Below are 27,253 nucleotides of genomic sequence, written 5' to 3'. Positions count from 1 at the left end.
GGCCACACATCATAGCCATATTGAGAGGTACAGGGTAGCCATGCATCACAGCCATACTGAGAGATGCAGGGCAGCCAAACATCACGGGCATATTGAAAGGTGCAGGGTGGCCACACTAGCTGGTCTTGGTCACTGGTCTTCTGTCATCAGGCCCATGGTCAGCTGCTCCCTGAAGCCCATCTGAGGAAAGAGGTTTGCTCACAGCCCTGGGGAAAACTCCCCAGCACACTCAGCTAGAGGAGTGGTTTCCCAAAGCACTTACCTGGTAGTAGTCCAAAATCTCCCAGAATCTGGAATCGGTGGCCAGGTACCTTCTCTCAGGGTGCAAGTGCCACATCCTGGGCAGTGTGGCCACTACTGGATTGACCATGCCCTGTGGAGCTTGGAGACGAATAGGAATCTTCCACAAGGATACAATTAATCTGTTCATTGGGCGTTCCTGAGGATCACAGCAGAGAGGGGGACTGCAGCACAACCAGCTAAGATCTAGGGGACACCCACCCAGCTACTGGCTCCCTGGGTCAGAGGTCAACCTTTCAGAGTCTCAGACCCAGAGACTCAGCCCCAGCCTCACCACTTCTAAGTTAAGTCTAGATCTGAGATAGTGGGTTCTTTCCTCTGGCTGCCAACTTTAACCCCAGAAAACTGAGCCCATTTCATGTCTGTCCACAGACTTGGGCCAACACAGTACCTTTACCACTATGGCAATCATTTTTTAAAATCTTCATTTTTAAAAAGGAGGTATTTTAAAAAGAAGATATCAATTCTTGGGTGCTTGAGAAATGGTATGGTGGGTTGGAAACTTGCTTTGCATGCAGCCAAGCCAGGTTTCATCTCAGGCACCCCATTTGATCTCCTGAGCAACTGCCAGGAATAATTCTTGAGTACAGAACCAGAGGAACCTCTAAGCTTCACAGGGTGTGGCCCCCAAACAAAATAAGGTCTGGAGTGATAGCACAGTGGGGAGGGGTTTGCGTTGCACAAGGCCAACACAGGTTCAATCTCCAGCATCTTATATGGTACCTTGAGCCTGACAGGAATAATGTCTGAGCACAGAGGCACGAGTAACCCCAGCACTTCTAGATGTGGCCCATAAACCAAAGAATAAAAATCAAAAAGGTATCCAGAGGATTGAGCAATATAATACAGCAGGTAGGGTGCTTGCCTTGCATGCGGCCTATCCATATTCAATCTGGCACCCCATGTAGTTCCCCCAACCCCACCAAGAGTGGTCCTTGAGCATAGAGCCAGGAGTGAGCCCTGAGTACTGCTTGGTGTGGCTAAAAATAACAAGATGAGACAAAAAAATAAAAACAAATTGAAAATAAGGTATCCAGGTCATAGAACTAATACAGGGGTTAATGTGTTTGCCTTTGCAAAAGGTTAGATAGATCCTTGGTACCAAAACTGGCCTGCAGAGCACCACCAGAAGTGATCACTGAGCAATGAACCAGGATTAAGCCCTGAGCAGAGTCAAGTAAGGTCCAAAAATAAATCAAAATAAATCAAAATAATGTATGTATAAACCACAGAACCTGGGCGTGAATCTGACCCTCACATAAAATAAAAGATTGACTCAATCTAGAAGGAATGTGAGCTAAATGGAAAGCTTCTACACTGTGACCAAAATCCCACATGGTTCCAATAAGAAGGGAATGTTCATTCTAGAATCTCCCATCGGTATCCATAAGACATCTTACATGTTAAGGAAAAGTGCCAGTGATCAATTGCATATGTCACTAACCATATTTCCCAGCTCTCTGAATTCAGTTTAAAAATAGGGGCTTTTACTGAAAAGATGCTTTTCTATTTCAGTAGCAAATCTCTTTTCCTTTGGGATTGGGCTGAGCTCAGGGTCTGTAAATGGTGGACTATGGAACCAGTCTGACTCACCACTCAGATTTTAGTAAATAAAATTTTATAGGAAACAATTGATGCTCATTCATTCCCATCATATCACCACTGGCTGCATTCTGCTCTATAAAGGTTGAGTTGAACAGCTGGAAAAATCTGTTATCTGCAAAACTGAAACTAATTTCCTATCAGAACTCAGACAGAGGCTCAGAGGCTAATTCCTCTCATAAGATCATAGGTGACAATACGAAAGGGTAAAAAATGGTGGTGAGAGTAGAAAGGCTCACTTTGCAGGCTTAACTCCCACCATGGCTAAATTTTTCAAGAATCCATTCTATTTCCACAGAACAATTTTTATGCTTTAAAAAAATTACTAGAGGGGCCCGGAGAGATAGCACCGCGGCATTTGCCTTGCAAGCAGCTGATCCAGGACCTAAGGTGGTTGGTTCGAATCCCGGTGCCCCATATGGTCCCCCGTGCCTGCCAAGAGCTGTTTCTGAGCAGACAACCAGGAGTAACCCGTGAGCACTGCCAGGTGTGGCCCAAAAACAAAAACAAACAAAAAAATTACTAGAGCAGCCTAAGCCCACAGCTGCCATCTTCCTGGCAGAAAAATGGTCCAGAGCTCCTCTACTAAACTCTAAAAGAAAACAATGGCTACCCATACTTCCCAGGTAGTCTGGGCTAATACTTCTGTGGGCTTCTTAGAATGGGTAAGGTCAGAGTCCCCTTTTGGCATAAACTACAGTAGCCAAGTGCCACTCTCTAAGCCCTCCAATAGAAATGGTCCAGCTCCACTGCTCACCTTATCAAACTTTCAAGCCACCAAATTTGTATTAGATCTATAAACCCTGGCCTAATACCTCAACATTTCACAGTAGTGTCAGCCCAGTAAAATCACAGAAAATCAGATGGGAAAATTATATAGTAATATATACTACACAGAAACACAGAAGGCTGAACTAGAACTAACCAGTAAATCCATAGACACTGTCTTTATTAACACCATGGAGAGCTAGAACAACCATTTCAAAATGACCCAGGTTGACCTACGTTTTGGTCATTCCATTTGCCTTTGTTTTGTAACAAACAATAGGAAGTAAATTTGTTTATGCCTGCAGGGAGTGACTAGGGTGGTGCATAGGAAACTGGGAAAATTTATGAATGGAAGATCATTCTGGTGGTGGGATTGGTGTCTGAACATTTAATGCCTGAAATGACTATTATAAACAACTTAGTAAATCACAGGGTTATAATAAAAAATGTTTTTAAATACTAATAAAATTAATTTACTAAAATAATTTGACCAAAATGCTTGTATATTTCATTGGATCTAGGGAGTAAAAAGGCATTCTGTATCCCTGCCCCAAATCTTTCTGGATCTGAAGATTGTTAGACGGCTTGATCTGTTTCTCATATCCTAAGTGGCATCTGGAAATACACTACCATTTTACAACTAGATCTCTGATCTCTCTATGTTGATATAAGCTAGTTTAGATTCCTGTTCTTCCCCTTGATGGTTCTCCACATTTCCCCTCTCCTCAAAGCAGGCATTGCATGAGCTAAAAACTGTTATTTGGGGGGGCTGGAGAGGTAGATTGGAGGTAGGGTGTTTGCCTTGCATGCAGAAGGACAGTGGTTTGAATCCCTGCATCTCATATCGTCCCCTGTGCCTGCCAGAAGCAATTTCTGAGCATAGAACCAGGAGTAACCTCTGAACACTGCTGGGTGTGAGGGCGTGACCCAAAAACAAAACAAACAACAACAACAACAACAAAACCCTGTCATTTTATAAGACTCGGTTTAATAAGTAAATTAAACCCCATGTACTTTATGGTTTTGCTTCTTAGTAGGCAGATAGTTCGGGGATAAAATGGTTGAAAAGGACTGAAGTGCTTGTCCAGCAGGTACAGATGTTTGCATTGCAAAATGCTATCCTGGCTTTGATCCCCGGCACCCCACAGCCCTGTCATGAGTGATCTGTAAACAGTCAGGAGTGAGCCCTGAGCACCACTGGTGGTGGTGGTGGTGTTTTGTAAAAAAAAAAAAAAAAAAAAAAGACTGGAAAAAAGCAGGTGTAGAGACTAAACTAGGAATATGGGGCAGCTGTTTGCAACCTGAATGATTATCATTAGAACCTACCTGAGTCTTTCGAGCACTTTTTTAATCTTTTCCCTACCAACTGGCCTTCTAGTTCCATGCCAAACCCCCCCTTTAGAAGATTTTCACCTGTGCCCCCATTCCATTTGGGTTGCCCTGGGGACATTAATGCCAACAGTCCCAGAATCCCCAGAAGGCCTCTTGAATCAGTCTATGGAGGTGGGAATCTTCGTGTTGAGTCAAGCATGCCAGCCCGAGCACTCGGGGCTGAGCTGTGTGGTTGCTCCCTGACTACAGCAAAACAGTATTTCAGTTTGCATAAAAAAATAAAAAATAAAAAAAAAAATAAACCTCTAAAGAAAAAAAAATTCCTGAAAACCAAAATCCTTTTTACAGTTACCAGCTGGCAGCCTTTAAGCTTGCAAAACCTTCTCTGTGCCTCCTTTCCCATTCCCAAGAACTTCTGTGCATCCTACAGCACCCAGCTTGGGAGAAAGCCCCACTACTTAAGTCTTTCCAGCATTCTTGGAGTCAAGTCACACGCCTTCTGCCTCGCTGTCCAGAACTGGGGATGCTCCCAGCGATACCCCTGCATGAGTCACGTTGCGTTCCACGTAAAGGGGGACAGTCACATCCTGGAGATGCATTAGTGTTAGTAGATGCTTGCCTTGCCTGCAGTCGACCCAGGTTCGATTCCCGGCACCCTAACTTGAACCAAGAACAAAAACGAAGCAAAAAAACAATATCCACCCTCACCTCGACCCCCATGCCCACCTAGTAATGTGGGGGGCTACACAGGCTACGCACTTGCCTTCCCCCTCCCACCGCCTCACCAGCGCCCCAAGACTCACCCCGGGCACCTTTGGCACCCAATTGATCCTTTTGATAAACTGGTTGGAGAAGCTCACTCTGCGTACAAAGGCCACCCAGGTCCTCCCGTGCTCATCTTCATAGATGCCTGGTACCCGGAGCCACAGGCAGCGTGGGTATGGCCCCAAGAGTGGAGAAGACCCCTCTGACATCTCTAAGCTGTCGCCCAGGCCGGCCACAGGATCCTAGCGGACATGTACTGAAGCCTAGTTGAGGCGTGACACCAGATGCTGCTGCAGCCTCCTTAAGTACATGCACAGCTCTAGGGGCAGAGCTGAGACATGATGGGGCGGGTCATAGGGCATTGGGCGGGGCACGGCAAGGTAGGGGCGGGGCTATAGTCTATAGAGGTTCAGAACCACAGTGACCCAATTGGACAGAATCCACTCCTCCCCACAGCCTCTCCTCCGCTCAGCAGCCTTCTGCCTAGAACCCTTGGTCTACTCAGAGCAAGAATGCCAGCCAAGTGGGCACTGCCCAATCCTGCAGCGCAGGGAAGTAAAAACGGGTAGTCACTGTGAAGGGTTTCAGTCTTAGGTCTCTCACAAATGTTTCATCCTGGATCAAAGGTGCAAGCTGCCAGTTTCTTTCCACAACAGATCGTTAAAGTTGGTCTTGCACTCCCAAGATGGACCTTTAATCCGTTGGGAGAATTTCTGCCACCTATTTCAGGAAGAAACATATTTCTCTATTAGCAGAGGGGTTGTGGCCCTTGCAGACTGGAGGCTCCATTATTGTCTGAGGGGCTCTTGATCCTTCCCTGTCCCCCAGGAAAGGGGGTGAAGTGCCGCTTGCCTTTCCTGGCAGCTCTGGTGGAGAATCGAGAGCTCTGTACACTGAACCCATTCTTCTTTCTCTCTCGTGAAGCCATAGTGGGAAAGGGCCCAGATCACCAAAGCCTCCAACCAGGGCATTATTGGTTTTCCATTAGCAAATGGAGCTGGGAACTAGGAAGCAGAAACTGCTGTCTCCTTTCTGCTTGCTTGGAACTACTTTCTCTTGGGAAAGGGAGTGAGCTCCAAGGACTCGAGGGCATGTGTTCCATCCAGAGCACCATGAGGCACTCCAAATGCCAGTGGGGTGGGGATTGGGGGTCCTGGTGGCATCACTAACACTGAACCATACGGTCTATACAGCTAGCCTGAGGATCTGAAAGGAGCCTCACTAGGGTTCCTGGGTCTTGCTTGGACACACTCCCCCCGCCCATCACCCATAGGGTGCAATGAACTTATTTCGGAGACTTCGTCCTCTCACCCCACCCTGACTCTGGGTAGCTCTGACTTACTGTTGGAGTAACTGCTCTTCACTCTAATAAGAATGGGTTCTTCTTTGCTTGTGTTTGTCCCACTTGGGCAAAGAGAACCTCTGGATAGGCTCCCTACCCTTACCTGTTTCCATCCATGGGAGTGGTCCTACTCTTCCCAATAAAGTCTGTGGCTCTGGGAGAGCTCCAGAGCCAGCCAGCCAGCTTGTTAGCTTGTTCCTTTGCTGTTTGCTGCTTGCTCAAGATTGAAGTTCCTAGACCCGTTTCATCTCCTCAGTTTGATGTGGATATTTTTTCCTGAGTAGGCTTTGTTTCCAGACCCTCATTCTCCAATCATCTTGGGATTAAGGTGTAGGATTCATCTTCAATTTACCACAGTCCGACACTTTCTGACACCTCTGAGTCACAGTTTACTTCTGCCCTTCTTTTTTTTTTTTTTTTTTTTTTTTGGTTTTTGGGCCACACCCGGTGACGCTCAGGGGTTACTCCTGGCTATGCGCTCAGAAGTCGCTCCTGGCTTGGGGGACCATATGGGACGCCGGGGGATCGAACCGCGGTCCGTCTCCTAGGCTACGCAGGTAAGGCTTACCTTACCTCCAGCGCCACCACCCGGCCCCCTACTTCTGCCCTTCTAAGTTGTGTGATTTTGATCTCTTACCCTAATCATATCCTCTTCCTCAGGTAGTCTTTGCCTGACTAGATGGTCCTAGGGGATAACAATTTTGGCTTTTGGCACCTGGTAGGTTATTCATTCTCTTTTTTGTTTTGTTTTGTTTTGGTTTGATTATTTTTGAAGGGGCACACCCAACAATGTTCAGGAATAACTCCTGACTCTGTACTAAGGAATCACTCCTTGTGGACTTGAGGGACCAAATGGGATGCCGGGAATTGAACCTGGATTAACAGTATGTCTGGGAAGTGTTCTCCCAAATGTGCTATGGCTCCAGCCCTGCTAGGTCAATGTTTAGGCAGGTGATTCTTTTTTTTTTGGGTTGGGGGAGGGTCACACCTGGCAGTACTCAAGGGTTACTCCTGGCTCTACGCTCAGAAATCGCTCCTGGCAGGCTCGCGGGACCATATGGGATGCCGGGATTCAAACCACTGTCCTTCTGCATGCAAGGCAAACACCCTACCTCCATGCTATATCTCCGGCCCCTAGGCAGGTGATTCTTGATCTAAAGCAAAGCATCATCTTTTACTCATCTATGACCCAGCCTCAAACCCAGCACCAGATATGGTAGCACCAGATATGGTACATGTGGGTCAGCATGAGCCTCAGTCCACTTGTTTCCTGGTTGGGACCTTCAGCACTCAGGTCTGGCCCATAATCCCTCTGGTGCTGTGCTGGAAATAGGGTTTATTTGAGCAATTTCCTCCTGAATGAAAAAAACATCCAGAGATAAGTGTTCCCTGCTCACAGAGGCCCTGAGCATCAGGGAAGTGAGTTTGGAAGAGGTGGGGGGCCCAGAGTCCCTAAATTTAGATCTCATCTGAAGGTCACTGTGTGGTTGACCAAGTTAGGGTTTGCTATGACGGAGGAAGGTGGTGTGAACTGACTAGCCCCAGTGGCCTGGCCTTCCAGGTGGCAGCAGTCCCAAGCTTGCCCCCACAAGCTCATGGGTGCTTGCCAGCGTTGCACATGCGCAGGCGCTTGCCCATGCACAGGGCTCCACCTGCGTCTCCACAGCCTCCCTCCTCGCACTCTTGGGGCTGTGGTTTTAAATGTGCTTTCATTAAATCTGTCAGAAGGAGACAATTGGCTGTTTAAGTGGGTCATTCCCTGAAGCCTAGTGGCTGCCTTCATGGGAGGATGCAAAAATTGGGTCTTTGCAAAAGAGCTAACATCTAACCCAAGGTCAGTCTGAGGGGAGCTAAGATTTTAAACCTCAGTGAGTCAGATTCTAAAGTCTAGGTCCTTCCATGACACCCAAGTCATTGGGTAAACACAGGTCAAAGGCTGTGGTAAACTAATAGATACTAGAGTGTGTTTCACAATCGGGGTTCACTCATGTACCCCAAACCCCACACACCTCTGGGGCTTTATGGTCAGTTATAAGCCACTTCCAGAATCCCTTCGGGATAGCTGGGACCCAACTCCCAGCAATTCCAGGATTAGGAAGGACACCCCTTTATTTATCCCAGGTCCTCTTGGCTCCATATAGTTTTTAAGATGTTTGGGAGGGTCCCACAGAGAGGAGCTCAGTGCCTATGCTGAGCCATGGTTCCCTAAGAATTCCCCTTCCTATTGTGGGTGACCAATACCAGGGCTTAAAACAACTCTCTTGCACACATTTCCACCACCACCACCATTGATGATGCAAACACCTTGAGACCCCTTTATCCCTGAGCACATCTCACTGTCACCATGTTTCCATGGGGAGAGCTGGCAGAGGAGACGGTGGCCAGATCTGAATGTAGATCTCAGCCCCACAGAAGAGATGAGGGAATGGTTTAACACAAGAGCAACAATGCTATCCCCAGACTACCATTTTGCTGTTTATCTTCTTTAAAACAATCTCATAAAAAAAAAGTGGGGGGCCGGAGAGATAGTATGGAGGTAAGGCGTTTGCCTTGCAAGCAGAAGGTCAGTGGTTCGAATCCCGGCATCCCACATGGTCCCCCGAGCCTGCCAGGAGCGATTTCTGAGCATAGAGCCAGGAGTAACCCCTGAGCGATGCTGGGTATGACCCAAAACCAAAAAAAAAAAAAACAAAACAAAAATCTCATAAATAACACTTACAGATGTCCTGTGATTCTGACCAGTGATTGGCACCCTCCAAGAGTCAATCAAAACTGTAACACCAAGTAAATAATCAATCAAGAGCAAAGATGGGACTTTTCCGATTACTAACTAACCTAGCAATTGTAACTGTAACCCCAATACATTGTGACAATTATAACAAGTTTGCTCAGCTGCCCAAGGTGAGGGGTGTGCTCCCCTCTTAAAAAGGCTTGGAAGGACTGTGATCAGGTTCACAGGATTCTGGGGGCCCCATACAATTGCTGGATAATAAAACTCATTGAAATTCTCAAACTTTTCCAGCATTCAGAGTCTCTCTGTGCGACCCCCTAACAATGGCAGCCGGATCTCCCGAGTGCAAATCTCAGCTCTGGTGTTCAATAACAATGTGAATTTCAGCAAGAAACTTCTGGTGCCACAAGGAAAATGCGAACACCCAGAGGTGAACCCATTCGATGAACCCAGGTGTGCAGGGAATGGGCGCTGCCTGGCATACAGGATGGCATTGATGATGGTATTATTCTGCACTGGGTTCTCTTCTGATGCTTTGATCAGGCTTCTCCTAAGCAGCAGCCGGTGCTGATTCTCAAGCACTGTGCCTTCACAGAACATCTCAAAATCTAGTTTCTGTGGCCAGAGAGATAGGACAGAGAATAGGGTACTTGCTTTACCAAGTGGCCAACTCAGATTTGATCCCCTTAGCTCCATAGGGTGGCCTGGAGTAATTCAAGTGTGACCCCTAAATGTAGAGCCCGGAGTAACACTTGAGCACTGTTGGAAGTTATCCCAAGAAAGGCAGAATCGAGATGAAATTAGGAGGTGAGCTGGGAGGCCATGGTTCTAGTCTGGGTGTGGGGGAAATGGGGAGCAGATCCCCTGGCCAACTCTCTCAGCATTCAGAGCAGAAACCAGAGAGCAGGTGGGAGGCAGGAGCTGGAAAAGGATTATTGGTGTGAGCGTGTGGGTGTCATGGGCTTTGCTGCCTCCCAAGTCACTGAGCTCCTTCCAAGTCACTCATCTTGGCTCAAGTTATTTTCCAGTCCCCTTGTCCCAATCCCCGAACCCCTAACTTCCCCACCCCAGCTTCAAGGAAATGATAGGGTAAGGTGTGGAGAGCAGCCAAGGGCCTGAGGCTGGCCTTAAGGCAGTGCTGTCCATGAATCTGGGCCATAAACCCATGTGTCCCTGGATAGCCTAGGAAACAATTATTCAGGCAGATGGAGACCCTAAATTGCTTTCCTTGACAGCTAACAGCTAAGGAGCCCTGGCCAGTCAGTTCTTGGTGGCGCAAGTGGCTAATATTTTCCATCTGCTGTTCTCTGGGATAATAGGAGGCAGCGCCTGGTTTCCTAATGAGCTGCTGGGTTTGAGCTGGGCCACAGAGTACAAGGGGGGGTGGGAAAGAGGAAAGCAGAGAAGAAGCCAGTTTCCAGAAAAACTGCACCTGCAATGAGCAGGGACAAATGATTTGATCCTTGGGGGGATTCCCAAACTGAGAGATTAGGTACCAAGAGACCTTCCATGCAGGAAGCAGTCAGCATGTCCCAGAACTGGGACTTGGGGACCAGGCTTCCAAGCTTTGAGTAGTTAGCAAAACCAGGTGCTAACAGTGGCCTTGATGAAAGCTAAGTGGGTTAACAGGAATGTTGGAAAAGCAGGCAGGCAGGCGGTGGTATTTCTAGACAGCTGTGTTACAACATCTTGTAATGCGTCTCTTTGGGAAGCAAACCAAGTGGGGTGTCTGAGACTGGTGGTCACAATACCAAAGGCATATTGGGGAAAGGGCAGGGGTAGATGGTGGGACATGTGTGTTCCTACATGTGCATGTGTGAGAGCAGGGATTCATGTGTGCAAGTGTGGATGTGCTCATGTGTGTGCAAACGCTCACCCCTCCCTCCCTCCCTCCCCCCCTTCCTTCCTTCCTTCCTTCCTTCCTTCCTTCCTTCCTTCCTTCCTTCCTTCCTTCCTTCCTTCCTTCTCCCTCCTTATTCTCCCCTCTCTCTTTAGGTTTGGGCTACACTCAGCAATGCTCAGGGCTTCCATGAGGCTCCTGTTATGTCCCAGGTTGGCAAGATGAAAACCCTCAGCAAAACTTAAGTCAGAAATTTTGTTTGTTTGTATAAGTCATACAGGGTGGTGCTTGGCTGTACTTCTGGCTCTGCGCTGAAGGGTCATTCCTGGCAGTACTTGGAGAACTATATAGAATGCCAGAGAGTGAACCCGGGTCTGCAGTGTGCAAGGAAAGAGCCCTACCTGCAGTGCTATCAGTCAGGCCACAGGAAATCTTTATTAGCTGTGCAGTGGCTACATTTTACACAAGGGAAAGCAAAGTGCAGCCTCAAACAGTACTTCCTGTCCTTTTAAAGTGTGGGATACATTCTTCTTTCATTCACAGAGGAGCAAACAGATGAATAAAACAGATTCACAATAGTGAGAAATGTGGTTATAATGACCAGGTTATCTAGCTGTTATAAAATAGAAAGGAAAAAAAAAGCCCTATATTTTGTCTTTATTTCTAAAGTCTCTACCTTTAAGGAAGTCCCTGTCACTGGTCTTGACTGATGAATTTACTCAGAAGTTACACTTTCAAGTGTTACTCCCCCGGAGAAGTGTCCATCTCTGGTCACAAACACAGAATATCTGCAAAGTTATCTATGGAGCTTGTTATACAAAACAACAAAATGGTGGTTTTCAGTAAATCTTCCACAAAAGATGGAAGTTTTGTTTTTGTTTTTGTTTTTTTAAATCTCTGGACCTGCCTAATTAAGGGAATTCCAGTAATTTTAGAAGGTGGCACCTAGTTCTGGGCCAGACTAGTTAAGAGAGTTATAACCAGGGGTCAACAATAATGTTCATTTTTCTGGGCCAAGATTTCACAGAACTGACAGTTAAGTTGATCAGAAAAAAAAAAATCCGAGTACAGGCAGATTGGAGTAAAAGTTCATCGCCATGGTCTCTGGCTGGCACCTCCTAAGCAAGAAGATTGAATCATGCCACCACTATTCACTGCTTCTCTCAGTTACCTCAACTGTGATTCCCTGTTTCTAGAGAAAAACCCCCAAGTGGGCTCCATGTCCCCCACCCCAGGCCTGTTGTTGAGAAGTGGAACCAGGACACCACTTGCTGTCACAGATCGTGACTATGAAAACGACAGGGTCCACCATCATTTTGGGGAAGGGGCAGTGTTGGGAAGTGACTTTGGAGGGTAAATGGTTCACACTGCCCCCTGAGATGACCAAATTCCTCCCTCGGACTTTTCTAGAAAGCACTCAGTGATGCTTCCTACCTGCTGGCCTCAGCTGACACCTGGACATTGTTTTCTCCCCTCCTCTCCCTTATTCAACAGCTAGAAAATGGCTCTCAAAGCCTTTTGACCATTTTCAGAGAAAGTACTAGTTCTCCAGCCTCTCCTTCACTGAGTGCATTTCTAAATGATGGGGCAAAGAATAGATTTCTCAGTGTCCCTGCTCAGTCAGTTGTGGGGGTGGTCACTATATTCGGAACCTTTTTACATCTGGAAATCACCCAGGATTGTGTGTCTGGCAACGTGAGTGGAAAGTGGTTGGTGTTATGTGACCCACAAAGAGTTTCGGAGTTCCAAACGAAGTTTAAGAATTTCAAGAAGTTCCTTGGGGTCCCAGACCCAAATTTAGTAGCCCCCATCACAGTTCTTCCAAACCCTTTAGATAAGCAGTTATCTACACCAGGTTACTATTATCACAATGCAGTATGTGGTTACAATTGCTAGGTTAGTTAGTAACGAGAAAAATAGTATCTTTGGTATTAATTATTTAGTGTTGCAGTTTTAAGTTTTAAGTGATACTTCCAAGGTGTGTGTGTGTGTGTGTGTGTGTGTGTGTGTGTGTGTGTGTGTATAGGGGGGAGGGCTAGCAATCACTTACTGGTCAGATTCACCAGACATCTGTAACTGTTATTTATGGAGTTTGTTTTAAGGAAGACAAACAGCAAAATGGTGGCCTGGGGATGACATGGTTATCCTGGTATTAAGCCCTGACCCTGAAGCCTTGTGTTTGAATCCTTTGATTGCACTTCTGGGAACCTCCATATGAAGATGGATGCAGAAAGACTGGCTGTGAGTGTCCTTCCACTGAGAAAGTTTCAGTGGAAGTGTGATATGTAACTCAGGGTGAATGCCATGAGCCAAGATGCATGAAAGAAATGCACCGGGCCCAGAGAGATAGCACAGCGGCGTTTGCCTTACAAGCAGCCGATCCAGGACCAAAGGTGGTTGGTTCAAATCCCAGTGTCCCATATGGTCCCCCGTGCCTGCCAGAAGCTATTTCTGAGCAGACAGCCAGGAGTAACCCCTGAGCACCGCCGGGTGTGGCCCAAAAACAAAAACAAACAAACAAAAAAAGAAATGCACCATGTCCTCAGTGCTTTCCAGCAAAAAAGCAATGTAGTCCCTCTTCCTTCCCCTGGATCAATTTCCATTTTTATTTCATAACATATATTATTTTAAGCTAGTTTTTAAAGGACTAAAGTGTCTAGCTTTTAGCTTGAAAGTGATGACTCAAGGGCTGGAGTGATACTCAGTGGGTAGGACACTTATCTTGCATGTGGCCAACATGGTTTCCATCCTTATCATCACATTATAGTCCCCCAAGCACTTCCATGAATGATTCCATAGCACAGAGCCAGGAGGGTTTTTTGTTGTTGTTGTTTGTTTGTTTTGGGGGGTCACACCCAGCAGTGCTTAGGGGTTACTCCTGGCTCTGCGTAGGCTCAGAAATTGCTCCTGGCAGGCTTGGGGGACCATATGAGATGCTGGGATTCAAACCACCGTCCTTCTGCATGCAAGGCATATGCCTTACCTCCATGCTATCTCTCCAGTCCCTCAGAGAACCAGGAGTAACCTCTAAATACAACCAGGTGTGCCCCCCTAAAAAAATGACAACTGGGCAACAAGTTTAGAGCACTTGCTTCTAGTGTACACCTAAAATACCCCTGAACTCCAGCACATGTAGAAAACAGCAGCCCTAGGATGCTGGCAGAGTCTGGTGCACCTGTCTCTGGGTCCCCCTACTCATCTGAAAACAGAAATACAGGAATGAGGAGCATAGGGTCCCACTGGGCAAAATCTGGAGGAGGGAGAGAATGTATGGAACCTCCTTTTCTTTTCTGGGGTCAGCCTTCTTTTCTGGTTCCTTCCTACTCCTTCACCCTTCCCCCAGCCAAAACTCCCCTCCCCCTTAAGCCCTTCTGCCTGAGAGTGTCCTGGAGAGGATCCAGAATCTTCTCTTCTAGTTTATTCTCTTTCTTTTCTACACCTTCACACTCAGAAGACAATTGGGGGGTAGAAGGGGAATGTGGTAGCCATAGGGGTCATTCTCACACCCTTTTATGGAGAAGTCCTGCAGGAGGGGAGCAGAAATATGCTCCTTACTGGGAAAGTCTGAAGGACTGAGAAAAGAGGGAGGGAAGCCTAGGTATTGTTTCCCTAACAGAAAACCCCAAATTGGGATAATCCCCTCAGTAAACTGTCTAGGTCTTAGAACATAAAGGGTTTGCAAAGATGTCTCAGGAAAGACGAGATGGAGCTGTCTTCTAGCTGCCTCTGCTCTCCTTGAATATTTGAATGCTGGTCTGTTTATTAACTATCCTCAATGACTGTTACTGTCAAAATAACTGTCCTCGGTGTTTGTCAATGTCATATTGTTCTCAGTGGCTGTCAACATTACAGTAACTGTCCTCAATGGCTGTCAGTGTCAATGTAACAATAATCATCTGTTGAGAGCCAGGTGGGGGAAATATTGTATTGAATTAAGTTACTTGCTTGTGAAACCACTGAGGGCTGCCCAGGTGACCCTAAAGCTCAGACAGTCCTTGCAATATTTATCTGCATGTTTATTCTCTGCTCCAAAGAATGAGACAATGTTAGACAAGTGATTGGATGGACAGAGTCAAAGGTGCCAACCCAATTGGCCCTGGACAACAGCCCTCCATGGCTTCTGTGTTCCCCATGTGCCATAATGCCCTAGAAGAGTGATGTTGTGGAGACCCTGCCCTGGAGGAGACCTTAGGCAGTGCCTGCCCTGTTGGAGACCTTGGATACCTGGTATGTGGCCTGAAATTGAAAAGATTAAATGCCCCATAAATGGCAAATATCACTTTTCACTGTGGAAAGTTCCCTCTGGGGACTTTTTGAGTAATTATTGTGGGGTGCCACAATTGGGCAGTGGTCAGAAACCCAGAAGGTCTGGGGGATCAAACCCAGGGCCTTAAGCATGCAAGGCACATACTCTATAGTGAATAGTCCAGCCCCTCTGCAGCCTTTCTGCAGACCAGAAGCACAGCAAGGAAAGGACTCTGATTTTGGACTCACAGGCCTTGCTCCTGGTCTGACCACCACCCCTTCTCTGTTGGGGTGACCTTGGATGCTGATCTGAAAAAGGGCAGATCTGATACAGTATGCCTGAGAAGCTTGAAGTTTGGCCTCCTTGCCCTGTCACCTTATCCCTGTGATGTTTTTGCAAAAGCACCTACTTTTCACCCGGGAAAAGGCCCACCCCTCTCTGGTCCATGGAACCCATTCTAGCCTGAATCTCTTCTGCCCAGTGGTGTTTATTGAGTCCAGTCCCTGGAGCAGGTGCGGGGAACTTGAGGAGGTCTACAGGAAGGCAGCTCACACACTACCTCCCTTTCCTCCACACTTTTCCCAAGAAGCCTTTGCAGGCTCTGCATCTGGCTGCCTCACACACCGAGCTCTCCTCAGGCACATCTTTCCCTTCTTTGTTAATTGGTGGCACTGCCAACTGGGTTGGCACTGGGCTTACCTTTGATACCCTCCAAGAGTTCTCATGACTTAGCTCATCTTTCCCTTTACATTGGAAACTCACTCTGGCCTGGAGCACCTACCCTCCAAAGCCAGGAAATGAAAAGGGTTGCAGCATCTGGTGGCTGAAGTGATAGCACAGTGGTAGGGCAATTGTCTTGCATGCTGCCAACCCTGGATGGACCCGGGTTCAATTCCGGGCATCCCATGTGGTCCAAGACTACCAGGAGTGATTTTTGAGCACAGAGCCAAGAGTGACCTCTGAGTGCCACTGGGTGTGCCCCCCCCCCCAAAAAAAAACGGCTTGCAGCATCTGTCTTTCACGGAGGTCCTCACGTTTCACAGAGGCCCTCCACTTTTTACAGAGACTCTCACTTTCTTTTTTTGTTTTTTTTTGATTTTGGGTCACACCCAGCATGCTCAGAAATCACTCCTGGCAGGTTCAGGGGACCATATGGGATGCCAGGATTCGAACCGCTGACCTTCTGCATGAAAGGCAAACACCTTACCTCCATGCTATCTCTCCGGCCCCCGAGACTCTCACTTTCACAGCCACCCCCACTTGCCACTGGTAGGGACACACTAGGGGCTGTGCATCACTCTGCACAGACCATAATATTCTCAACACCCCAGAAACTGCACAGCCCATAATACTCCACACTCTAGAATATGTCACATCCTCTATCACACAACCCATAATACTCCACACGCCATAAAATGTCCCATCCTATATATCACATAATACTCCACACCTCAGAATACACCATATCCTAGAATACACCACACCCTAGAATACACCACACCCCAGAATACGCCACATCCTAAAATACTCCACACACCAGAATATTCCATATCTCTCATAATGTTGCACAGACCGACCGTAATACTCCAATACCCCAGAATATGCCACAGCCCATAATACTTCACACTCCAGAATATGTCACATCCTGTATTGCACATCCCATAATACACTTCAGAAATGGCACATCCTATATTACACATCCTATAATATTTCACACACAGAATATGATATATCCTATATGACACATCTCTCAACACTCCACACCCCCGCATACACCACATTCTATCAACCTACACATTTAATAATCCCACATATCTATATAATGTAAATACTGCACATCCCATATACTCATATCCTTTGGCTTTGGGGTGGTGACAGGAAACTCACTCAGCTGGGGACAGTCGTGGCTCCAGCTTCTCTCATTAAGTCCCCAGGGGAGAGACTAGCCCCAGGCCCACACTCTTCTGCAGTTTGTGTGGGACCATGTTCTCCTGAGACCCTTGAGGGACTGGTCAGCAGCATTGAGGGGGACAGCTCTCAGCCCACTGGGGCCTCCCAGTTCCCTGCAACTTGGTCTTCTTGCCTGGTGGGGAAATGAAAGTGGCTGAGCGGAGCAAGTTCTTGAACAGGCCAGGCAGGCCAGGCAGACCAGGGTTAGGGGTGAGATCTAAAAGCAATGTCTTCTCTGGGACTCTGGCTTTTGCGTCACTGGGCACTGGAACACATGGCCGCAGCCCACAAAGGAGATGGAATATCAGGCAATGATAAAAATAGTCCCAGGTAGGACGCAGACTTTTTCAAGCCATCTGGAAAAAAGGGGATCTTTCTGTCATTCGAGTAGTGAAGTTATTCAGATAGATCGAGACTTCTGCAGGGGCAGACAGAGCCTCCCTTCCACTTCTGGGTGAGAACACAGAAGCTGGGACCTTGTCACAGAAGCTGGCAGTGTCTGAGCTCCATCAGTCACCTTTAAAGAGCTGGGCAGGGTCTTTGGTGCCAGAGAGATTGCTTAGGGGTTTTGGGGCTTTTCTTGCACACAACTGGTCAGGATTAGATCCTGCATATGGTCTCTGCCAGGAGTGATTCCAGAGTTCAAAGCCAGGAGAAAACCATGAGCACTGTCAGTGTGGCCCAATGCTCAACACTTCACCCCCAAAGAATAAGAATACAGAAAATAGTAAATTAGTATAGTCTCCATTGAGTGACAGTTAGCTAAAGAGACGGTCCTCACTACTCTAATATTATAAAAAGAAAGGCATTTTAACCAGGAGAAGTTCTGCAGAGCCTTCTGGACAGCTGGTGAAGCAAGTGGGCAGCAGGCCCAGGACACAACCTTCCAGATCCTTCTCTCTCTCGAGAGCTGAGCACAGAGCGTTGTATTCTCCAGGGCTCTGCCTGGTTTGGTTTAGTTGCACTGTTTGTGGGGATTAGGAGAAAAGAAGGAGAAACATGAGTTAGAGGCCCAGAGTAACATGCTAATTATTCCTTGGTAATTAAATTCACTTTAATTAATTCCAGAGTCTTCCACTTGTCAGGAAACAAAACTGATCTTCCCACTACACAGTGCCTTTGCCGCTTCAGCTGCTGGCACTGAAAATCCAATCAGCACCTCCACAAAGAGCAAAAGCCTTTTCCTCCAGAAGAATGGAGAGCAAGCAACTGAGATGCATCTGGCTGGGACAACTGGGAATGTACTGCATGGCTAGTGGCCCTGGGCCAGCCTCCTCTGTGTCCACAGGCTCATTTCATGAGGCCTCTGTGAAAGGTAGCAGGGTTGGGACTTTGTGCAACTTTTCCTGATTACAAAGCTGAGGCCCAGAGAGGGGGGCGGGACACAGACCATTAGCTGTTGAGCCAGGGATCCTGGCCCTCATCACCTACTTCTGAATCCTCTCTGACTCACTGTGGGTCTCTATTCTTTTTGTTTGAGGGAGCCTGGGGAGAAGTGGTTGACCTGACAGTACTCAGGGCTTACTATTGGTTCTGTGCTTAGATATAGCTCCTGGAGGGGATACAGGAATCATTTGTGGTTCCAAAGATGGAATCTGAGTGCAAAGCAAACACTCTACATCTCTACATGCTATATCTTTCTCCAGCTGATCTTTTTTTTTTTTTTTGGTGGGGAGGGGCACACCTGACAGTGATCAGGGCTTACCCCTGGTTCTGCACTCAGAAAAATCACTCCTGGTGGGCTCAGGGATATGAGATGCCATGTAAGGCAAATACTCTCCCCATTGTACTATTGCCCAGATCCTCTCTCCTTTTAATACTTTTTGTGTTCGTTTTTTAGCTACAACTGGCAGTACTAAGAGATTACTCCTGGCAAGCTCATTGGACAATATGGGATAATGGGTACCCAACCTGAGTCAGTTCTGTGCAAGGCAAATGCCTACCTATTGTACTATTGCTCCAGCTTTTAATTCTTAAATCATTTAATTCTTAAATCATTTAAATTGTTTCTTAAATATTAGACAAGGTAACTATGAACTACATACCTGGGCCAAATTGACTATATCCTCAACCTGGTGTAATCAATAAAGTTTTATTGGAACACAACCTCGTTCATTCACTTGTACATTGCCTAAAGCTGTTTCCACAATTGCCTTTAGTTGTGACCAACTGCCTGAAATCACCTGAAATATTTATTATTTGACCTTCTAAAAAAATCCTTAAGGGGCCAGAGCGATAACACAGCAGTTTGGGCATTTGGCTTGCAGGCGGCCCACCAGGATTCAGTCCCTGGCATCCCATAAAGTATCTCGAGCACTCCAGGAATGACCTCAAGAGCAGAGCCAGGAGTAACCCCTGAACACGCTGGGTGTGGCCCTAAAACCAAAATAAAACCCTCATCATCTGCCTTAGATATATGCTTGCATCACTAATTTTCAGCCTTAACCACCCAGTAAAATTCCTGTGTGAAAGGAAGTGTAAATAAATGCTGATATCTGAGACCCATTCCCTGAGATTCTGATTCAATCAGTTCAGGATGCACATTTTTATTTGTTTATTTATTTATTGGTTTTTGGTTTGGTTTTTGGGTCACACCTGGCAGCGCTCAGGGGTTACTCCTGGCTCCACACTCAGAAATCGCTCCTGGCAGGCTTGGGGAGACTATATTGGATGCCAGGATTCGAACCGCCACCCTTCTGCATGAAAGGCAAACGCCTTGCCTCCATGCTGTCTCTCCGGTCCCTTAGTTATTATTTTTAATTAATTAATTTAATATTATTTATTAAATAAATTATTTATTTAGTTTTGCTTTGTTGATATGAATGTTTAATTAAAAAATATGCTGGCATCATACCTGTTGCGCTCAGGGCTTGGGCATTGAGAGGCTCTTAAAAGCACTTCCAGATTCAGGCAACTGCAGGGCAGTTAGGCTTGGGAGCTGTCACTTAGGCTGTCATGTAAGGGAAGGATTTGACCCCTTATAGCCTTGTAAACACAAGTCTGCTTCACACCTAAGGAACATGGTGAAGAGCACTGAGGTGAAGAGCACAGCTGTCATTTCCTTTACAGCTGACAGCAGCCCATGATAAGGCCAATCTGATAAGGACAGTGGCTGTATGCCAGAGGGCCGAAGAAGGCTGCAGTGTTCACATGCACCAGGAGGGAACTATTATTCTGTGCTTCATGTTTCCCTTTTGAGGGACATCTATTAGGGCTACACTTAGGCCTCCTGCCAACCCCCAGAAGAGTTGAGGGGTCAGAGTCAGCTCCACATCTTCTCTCCTTTCTAGACTCCATATTATTTGTGTCCCAGATTACATGGCCACATCAGAGCCAGATTTCAACAAGGAGTGATCCTGTCCTTTAGGGATCCCTGGGCCATGTATGTGATCGACTTTGACCAAGGGATCTAGTTAGCCTATCTTGGCACCTAACATGAAAAGTGTCTATCCCAGGGCCTCTAGTCCTGGGTTCAGAACCACACAGAATAGAGAGAAGTTCCCTACAGGAACCATGTGGGAAGGTGACCAGAGTCCAAGATCTGAACAAAAAACTATTCTCACCAGCTTTGAGATGGATCATCCAGTGGCAATAAACAAAAGTGAACCAAAGATAGGTCTTGTTTGCATCTACTGAGCAGACTTTGAGGGGTGTTATTACTGCCCCCCCTTAAACCAAACCACTCACAGCATGGCAGGGGAGAGCTGATTGTGTGAGTCTCTGGATGTAAGGGGCTGAGGGTACCCTGAGAGGTGGAAGGCAGCCCTCGCACCTTGGGATCAGATGGAAACAAATGACTCTTGGGTTTTTTTGGTGGGGGGACTTGTGCGGTTACACCCGGCAGCAGCACTCAGGGTTTACTCCTGGCTCTGCACTCAGAAGTTGCTCCTGGCTGGCTCGGGGAACCATATGGAATGCTGGGATTTGAACTGGGGTCCATCCTGGGTTGGCCACTTGTGAGGCCAACAATTCTGGGCTCTCTGCTGCTCTCAAATGAGGCTGGAGAAAGTCAGACCCTCTGTCCCCTGGTGGATGCTATTGGGAGGGAAAGACCCAGCTGGAACCTGTGGAAACCATCAGCTTTTCTGGGACCCCACACTGTCTTCCCGTGGAGTGTCTTTCACTGCCCATTCCCTTTTGGGACCACTGTATTGCTCATCCAACTACAGACTTTGTCTTTCTTTTCCTCACACTAGGACCCGACCCTGTCCTGCTGCATGAGACACCCGGAAGGTGCTTGGACCAGCTGAGCACAAACCACCGCTGGCCTTGGGGTGAGTCCCAGACTCTCTCCTGAACTGAGATGCTGCTGAGGTCTCAAACTCCCCCATCCTCCCTTCAGCCACTCAGCTCTGCAGGGAGGGTTGGTAGCTGGACCAAGGAGGGGGCCTTTCCAAGCTTTCCTGGAGGAGGAGGCATGGGGACCTAGTGGATTGTTCCCAGATGGCAGCTGGAACAGTGGTTATAAAACTTCATCTCTGAGCAGCTGGGGGTGCACATGAGGAGACTGGAGAAGCTGCCACCAAGTCAGCCCAGACTAGTGTTCCACACTGGGAAAGGAATGAGAGTCGCAAGCCTCAGATTCTTTGTCTTCCAAAGGACAACCCACTGCCCACCGCCCGCTGCCCACTGTTCACTGTCTGCTGCCCACTCTTCCTACTGAAGCCTACACCAACCCCAGGAGCACCAGCTTGCAACGGTGCTAACCAGAATGCAGGGTCCTTCCCTTAATGCTTTGGCAACAGCTGGACTTTTAGCTGAATGGGCCTTTCATATCCTCTTGGGCAAAGGTAATTCTGTTTTGTTTCATCGTCTCAGGCCGGCTGCAAGGAGGGAAATGAAGAGGAGAAACGCTGATTCGGGGCTAGTAGAGGGCTAGGGAGTGTCTGCAGAGTCTCAGGAACATGTATGGAAGCTTCACACATTAGAAAAGGAAGAGGCAGGGGCCGGGCGGTGGCGCTAAAGGTAAGGTGCCTGCCTTGCCTGCGCTAGCCTCGGACGGACCGCGGTTCGATTCCCCCGGCGTCCCATATGGTCCCCCAAGCCAGGAGCGACTTCTGAGCGCATAGCCAGGAGTAACCCCTGAGCATTACCGGGTGTGGCCCAAAAACAAAACAAAAAAAAACAAACAAAAAAAACAAAACAAAAAAAAAAAAAAGAAAAGGAAGAGGCAAAGCTGGAATGACAGTACATCGAGTGCAATATTTGCTTTGAATGAGGCTGACATGGGTTTGATCCCAGGCATCCCATATAGTCTCCCAAGTTTGCCAGAAGTGATCCTAAGTGCAAAGTCAGGGATGATATGGCCAATTTTGATCCAAGTAAGTGAGGAAGGAAGGAAGGAAGGAAGGAAGGAAGGAAGGAAGGAAGGAAGGAAGGAAGGAAGGAAGGAAGGAAGGGAGGGAGGGAGGGAGGGAGGGAGGGAGGGAGGGAGGGAGGGAGGGAGGGAGGAAGGAAGGAAGAAAGGAAGAAAGTAAAGGAAAGGAAAGGAAAGGGAGGGAGGGAGGGAGGGAGGGAGGAAGGAAGGAAGAAAGGAAAGGAAAGGGAGGGAGGGAGGGAAGAATCTTTGAACTCTCAATGGGTGCTTGACCCCATCTGGGGGAGCATCATTGCCCTTGGAGTGGGGCTGGGTGTTCAACCCATGACCCCTTCCCTGAACAGCACTCAGCCTTTGTTTGGCTGTTCATTCTCTCTCCTCCACATCCGTTTACTCCTCCCTTTGTCCCTGTACCTTGCTGTCTTCAAGGTAAGAAGGTTGCCACCTTCTCCAGGAAGCTTTTCCTGAAGTCTCTGTACATGTTAGGGGTGTAGGGCTGTAGACAATTTTGTCCTGGGTTTGCAACCTGGGGGAATCTACCTCCTATCTGCTGTGTGACAAGAAAAACAACATTACCCATCTAACCAGCCTTCTCCTTTGGGTGAAAATAAAGTAATCACTGAATTTTATGATACCATCTCACGCCATAGAGACTGGCGTACATCACAAGAACAAGAACAACCAGTGCTGGCAGGGATGTAGAAAGAAAAGAACTCTCATTAACTGCTGGTGAGAATTCTTTCTAGTCCAACCTTTATAAAACACAATATGAAGATTCATCAAAAAACTGGAACTTGAGCTCCCACATGATCCAGCTATACCACTCCTAGGGATATATCCTAGGAACACAAAAACACAATACAAAAATGCCTTCCTCACACCTGTATTCATTGCAACACTATTTACAATAGCCAGAATCTAAAAACAACCAAGATGCCCTTCAACAGTTGAATAGCTAAAGAAACTATGGTACATATACACAATGAAATATTATGCAGCCATCAAAAGAGATGAAGTCATGCAAATTTTTTATACATGGATGGACATGGAAACTATTATGCCAAGTGAAATAAGTCAGAGGGAGAGAGATAGATATAGAATAGCCTCAGTCATCTATGGTTTTTAAGAAACATAAAAGACATTTTTGTAATAATACCCAGAGACAATAGAGATGAGGGCCAGAAGGACCTATCATGATATGAAGCTCACCACAAAGAGTGGTGAATGCAATTAGAGAAATTACTACATTATCAACTACCATGACAATGTTAATGAGTGAGAGAAGTAAAATGCCTGTCTGGAATACAGTCAGGGGTGGAGGGGGGAAATAGGGGGCATCAGTGGTGGGAATTTTACACTGGTGAAGGGGAGTATTCTTTTTTGTTTGTTTTTGTTTTGGGCCACATCCGGCAGTGCTCAAGGTTACTCCTGGCTCTATGCTCAGAAATCGCTCCTGGCAGGCTCGGGGGACCATATGGAATGCCAGAATTCAAACCACCGACCTTTTGCACACAAGGCAAATACCTTACTCCATGCTATCTCTCCGGCCCTGGGGTGTTCTTTTTATGACCGAAACCAATACAATCATGTTTGTAATCATGGTACTTAAATAAAGATATTATTTTTAAAAAAAAAGAGTGAGAAATTCCATCTTGGTTTTTGATGTTGCTGTTGTTATTTTTGTTTGGAGGCCATATCCAGCCTAGCCCAAAGCTTATTCCTGGCTCTGCACTCAGTCTCTGAATCACTCCTATATGGTTCATAGAATGCTGGGAGTCAAGCCCAGGTGAAACACATGCAAGCAAATGCCCTCCCTGCTGTACTGGTGCTTCAGCCCCTCACTCTCTGCTTAAAGGGACTTTAAGCTCCTTTGTCCATTAATTTCTTCACTCATTTTTCCCTTACTCACTCATTCATACCAAACACTAGCTAGGTTCCTTGGGAACTTCATTTTAATTACATCCTGACCCTGCCATCACTTCCAGCACTGTTTGAGCACTGGGAGAGGGTAATCACAGAGAATGCAAGGAACCGGAAGAGGGTGCTTAACTTGTCTACTTAGAAGGAGGGCAAGAGGGGCCGGGTAGGTGGCGCTGGAGGTAAGGTGTCTGCCTTGCAAGCGCTAGCCAAGGAAGGACCGCGGTTCGATCCCCCGGCGTCCCATATGGTCCCCCCAAGACAGGGGCGATTTCTGAGCACATAGCCAGGAGTAACCCCTGAGCGTCAAACGGGTGTGGCCCAAAAACCAAAAAAAAAAAAAAAAAAAAAAAAAAGAAGGAGGGCAAGAAAGGCTTCCTGGAGGAGGAGGTGGAGAATGAAATGAGCGAATAGACAGGATTAGTCTTTAGGGTTAACGGGGTGTCAGGGCGGCTAGAGCTTCAGAGGGTGTAAGAAAAGATTCACGGGCCCGAAAATACTCTTCAAAGGTCAGGGGTACAAAGCAGAAGTTGTTGGAAGACCAAGAAACAAAGGCAGAGAGAGGGAGGGATCATGACCTCAAAGAAGAGCGGAGAGTGGGTGAAGGGTGCTGGGTGCCACCTGTTAGGTTAGGAAGAACCGGCTGGCAGTCAGCCAAACAGAGCCAGGACAGGCGGGGGTGGGCAAGGAGGAAGATTCTCTCTCACCGCACAGCCTCACAATTTCTGGCTCTTTCATCCCCGGGGTCCAAGCCAAGAAGCTCCTTGCCCAAAGCAGAACCAGGTGGGACCAGAGTGGACGCACCCGCAGACCAGCTCTCTGCTGCCCCCTCGCTGACTCCAGGAGGAAACCACACCTCGCTTGGCTCTGGAAATCCCTTCCCTGAGCCATGAAAACAGGTCCCCAGATGATCTTGCATCTCTGCTCTGGTAGCACAAAGAGGTCCACAGGCAGCACATTAACACACACGTGTAACCGTGGTGCAGGAAGTTCCTTTACAGACAGCTAAATTGGCGTCTTAGGATTCCACCCCCCCCCCCAAGACACTAACACTCATTTACTCTTTCTCTTTTAAACTTTTTCGTTTTTTATTTGGGGGCTGGGGGCATACCCGGCTCCTGGCTCTGCACTCAGAAATTACTCCTGGCAGGCTCGGAGACCTTATGGGATGCTGGGATCTAACCCAGGTTGGCTGTGTGTGAGGCAAATGCCCTCCCCGCTATGCTATTGTTCCAGTCCCGGATTTGCTGTTTCTAATCATTTAAACAGGCAAAATCTGGGTCAGAGAGATAGTACAGTGAGTAAAGCACTCGCCTTGCATGTGACCAACCGATCACCAACCAACCAATTTGATCCAGAACCTTCTGAATTTCACCAGGAGTAATTCCTGAAAGCAGAGACAGGAGTCAGCCCTGAGGCAAACAGATATGATGCCAGCGTATTTTTTAATTAAACATTCATGCCAACAAAGCAAAACTAAATAAATAAGTTATTTAATAAATAATATTAAATAAATATTAAGTACATTGATTATAAATAATAAATACATCAAAATGTGCAAACCGGGCCTGGAGAGATAGCACAGCGGCGTTTGCCTTGCAAGCAGCCAATCCAGGACCAAAGGTGGTTGCTTCGAATCCCAGTGTTCTATATGGTCCCCCTTGCCTGCCAGGAGCTATTTCTGAGCAGACAGCCAGGAGTAACCTCTGAGCATCGCTGGGTGTGGCCCAAAAACCAAAAAAAAAAGTGCAAACCTCAATGATAAGCAAACAACTCCATTTAAAAAGTGAGCCAGAAGGCCCAGAGTGATAGCACGGGGGGGGGGGGGGGCAATCTGCCTTGGAAGAAGCCAACCTGAATTCTATCCCCAGCATCCCATGGGGTCCCTCAAGCACCACCAGGAGTGATTCTTAAGTGCAGAGATAGGAAGGAATAAGTCCTGAGTGCCACAGGAATGATGCCAATAAATTTTAATTAGACATTCATATCAACAAAGCAAAACTAAATAAGTCATTTAATAATATTAAATAAATACTAAATACTTAATGAGAAATAATAAATCAATAAATCAAAATGTACAAGCCTCAATGACAAGCAAACGATTTAAAAAGTGGGCCATAGGGGCTGAAGTGATAGCACAGTGGGGAGGGCATTTGATTGCATGAGGCCAACCTGGAATCGACATCCCATACAGTCCCCCAAACACCACCAGGAGTGATTCCTGAGTACAAAGCTAGGAGTAACCCCTGAGCACCACAGGTTGTGGCCAAAACAAATAATCAGATCTCACACATCAGAGAATTTACCACACCTGCTTACTGGGCTCCACAAGGTCAGTGCAGTTTCACTCTGTGATGTCACTCAGCAACAGTGACAGGCACATTTTTTCCAGGGGGCATCTTGCCCCTGACTGTATCCGCATCAGCACTCAGACATACACACACTTGCAGAAGTTCACACACAGACACCAGCTCCTGCCCATGTGCTCTCCACCCACTGTCACTGAATTCTTTTTTATTTTTTTTAGAATTTTCACTTAATCATAACATACATTAAAGCAAATACACAAAACTTTTTGCATGAACTGTCCATGATATATTTCTCCTATGTTTGTATTGTATTTTTGTTTTGTTTTGTTTTGGGTTTTTTTTTTTGACCACACCTGCCATTGCCGAGAGGTTACGCCTATCTCTGTACTCAGGTATCATTCCTGGCAGACTCAGGAAACACTATAGGATGCTGAGGATCAAAGCCAGGTTTGCTATGTGCAAGGCAAATTCTCTACCCACTGTGCTATCACTCTGGCCCCTCAAACATTCTTTTTATCTGGGCACCAAGAGCTGGGGACCCTTCTGCATGCATTCTGTCACCTGGAGCACCTCAATTTGGAAATACCCCTCTCTGAGTGCTCATGAGTGCCTCGGCTCAGCCCCTTACCACTGCCCTGTTCAGCCGCTTCCCACTGCCCTGCACAACCTCCTTGCATTGCATTGTTTGCTTTCTCTGGAAGTCAGTCCTTCCCAATGCACTCCATACTCCTGGAAGAACAAAGGGGGATCCTCTGGACTGTCCAGCTCCATCCTCAGCCTCAGCTTCTCTCTACTCTGCCTGGCAGTTCCAGTTGGACCCATTGCTGGGAACTT

The 27,253-nt window shown here is 47.1% G+C and overlaps 1 protein-coding gene across 1 annotated transcript; it reads right to left on the bottom strand.

Moving 5' to 3' along the window:
- Window positions 1-129: 129 nt before the first annotated feature.
- LOC126004287 (T-cell leukemia/lymphoma protein 1B-like) lies at window positions 130-6,222 on the bottom strand. The gene is made up of 5 exons (XM_049770746.1): window positions 6,213-6,222; window positions 5,222-5,307; window positions 4,806-5,009; window positions 263-439; window positions 130-180 (listed from the first exon to the last, which is right to left on the bottom strand). Exons 1-5 carry the CDS (start codon window positions 6,220-6,222, stop codon window positions 130-132), a joined length of 528 nt encoding a protein of 175 aa, XP_049626703.1.
- Window positions 6,223-27,253: the final 21,031 nt, after the last annotated feature.

This window comes from Suncus etruscus, chromosome 3 (assembly GCF_024139225.1).
Source record: "Suncus etruscus isolate mSunEtr1 chromosome 3, mSunEtr1.pri.cur, whole genome shotgun sequence".
In the NCBI taxonomy this organism is placed as follows: domain Eukaryota; kingdom Metazoa; phylum Chordata; class Mammalia; order Eulipotyphla; family Soricidae; genus Suncus; species Suncus etruscus.
This window is presented reverse-complemented; position numbering and strand designations above follow the sequence as displayed.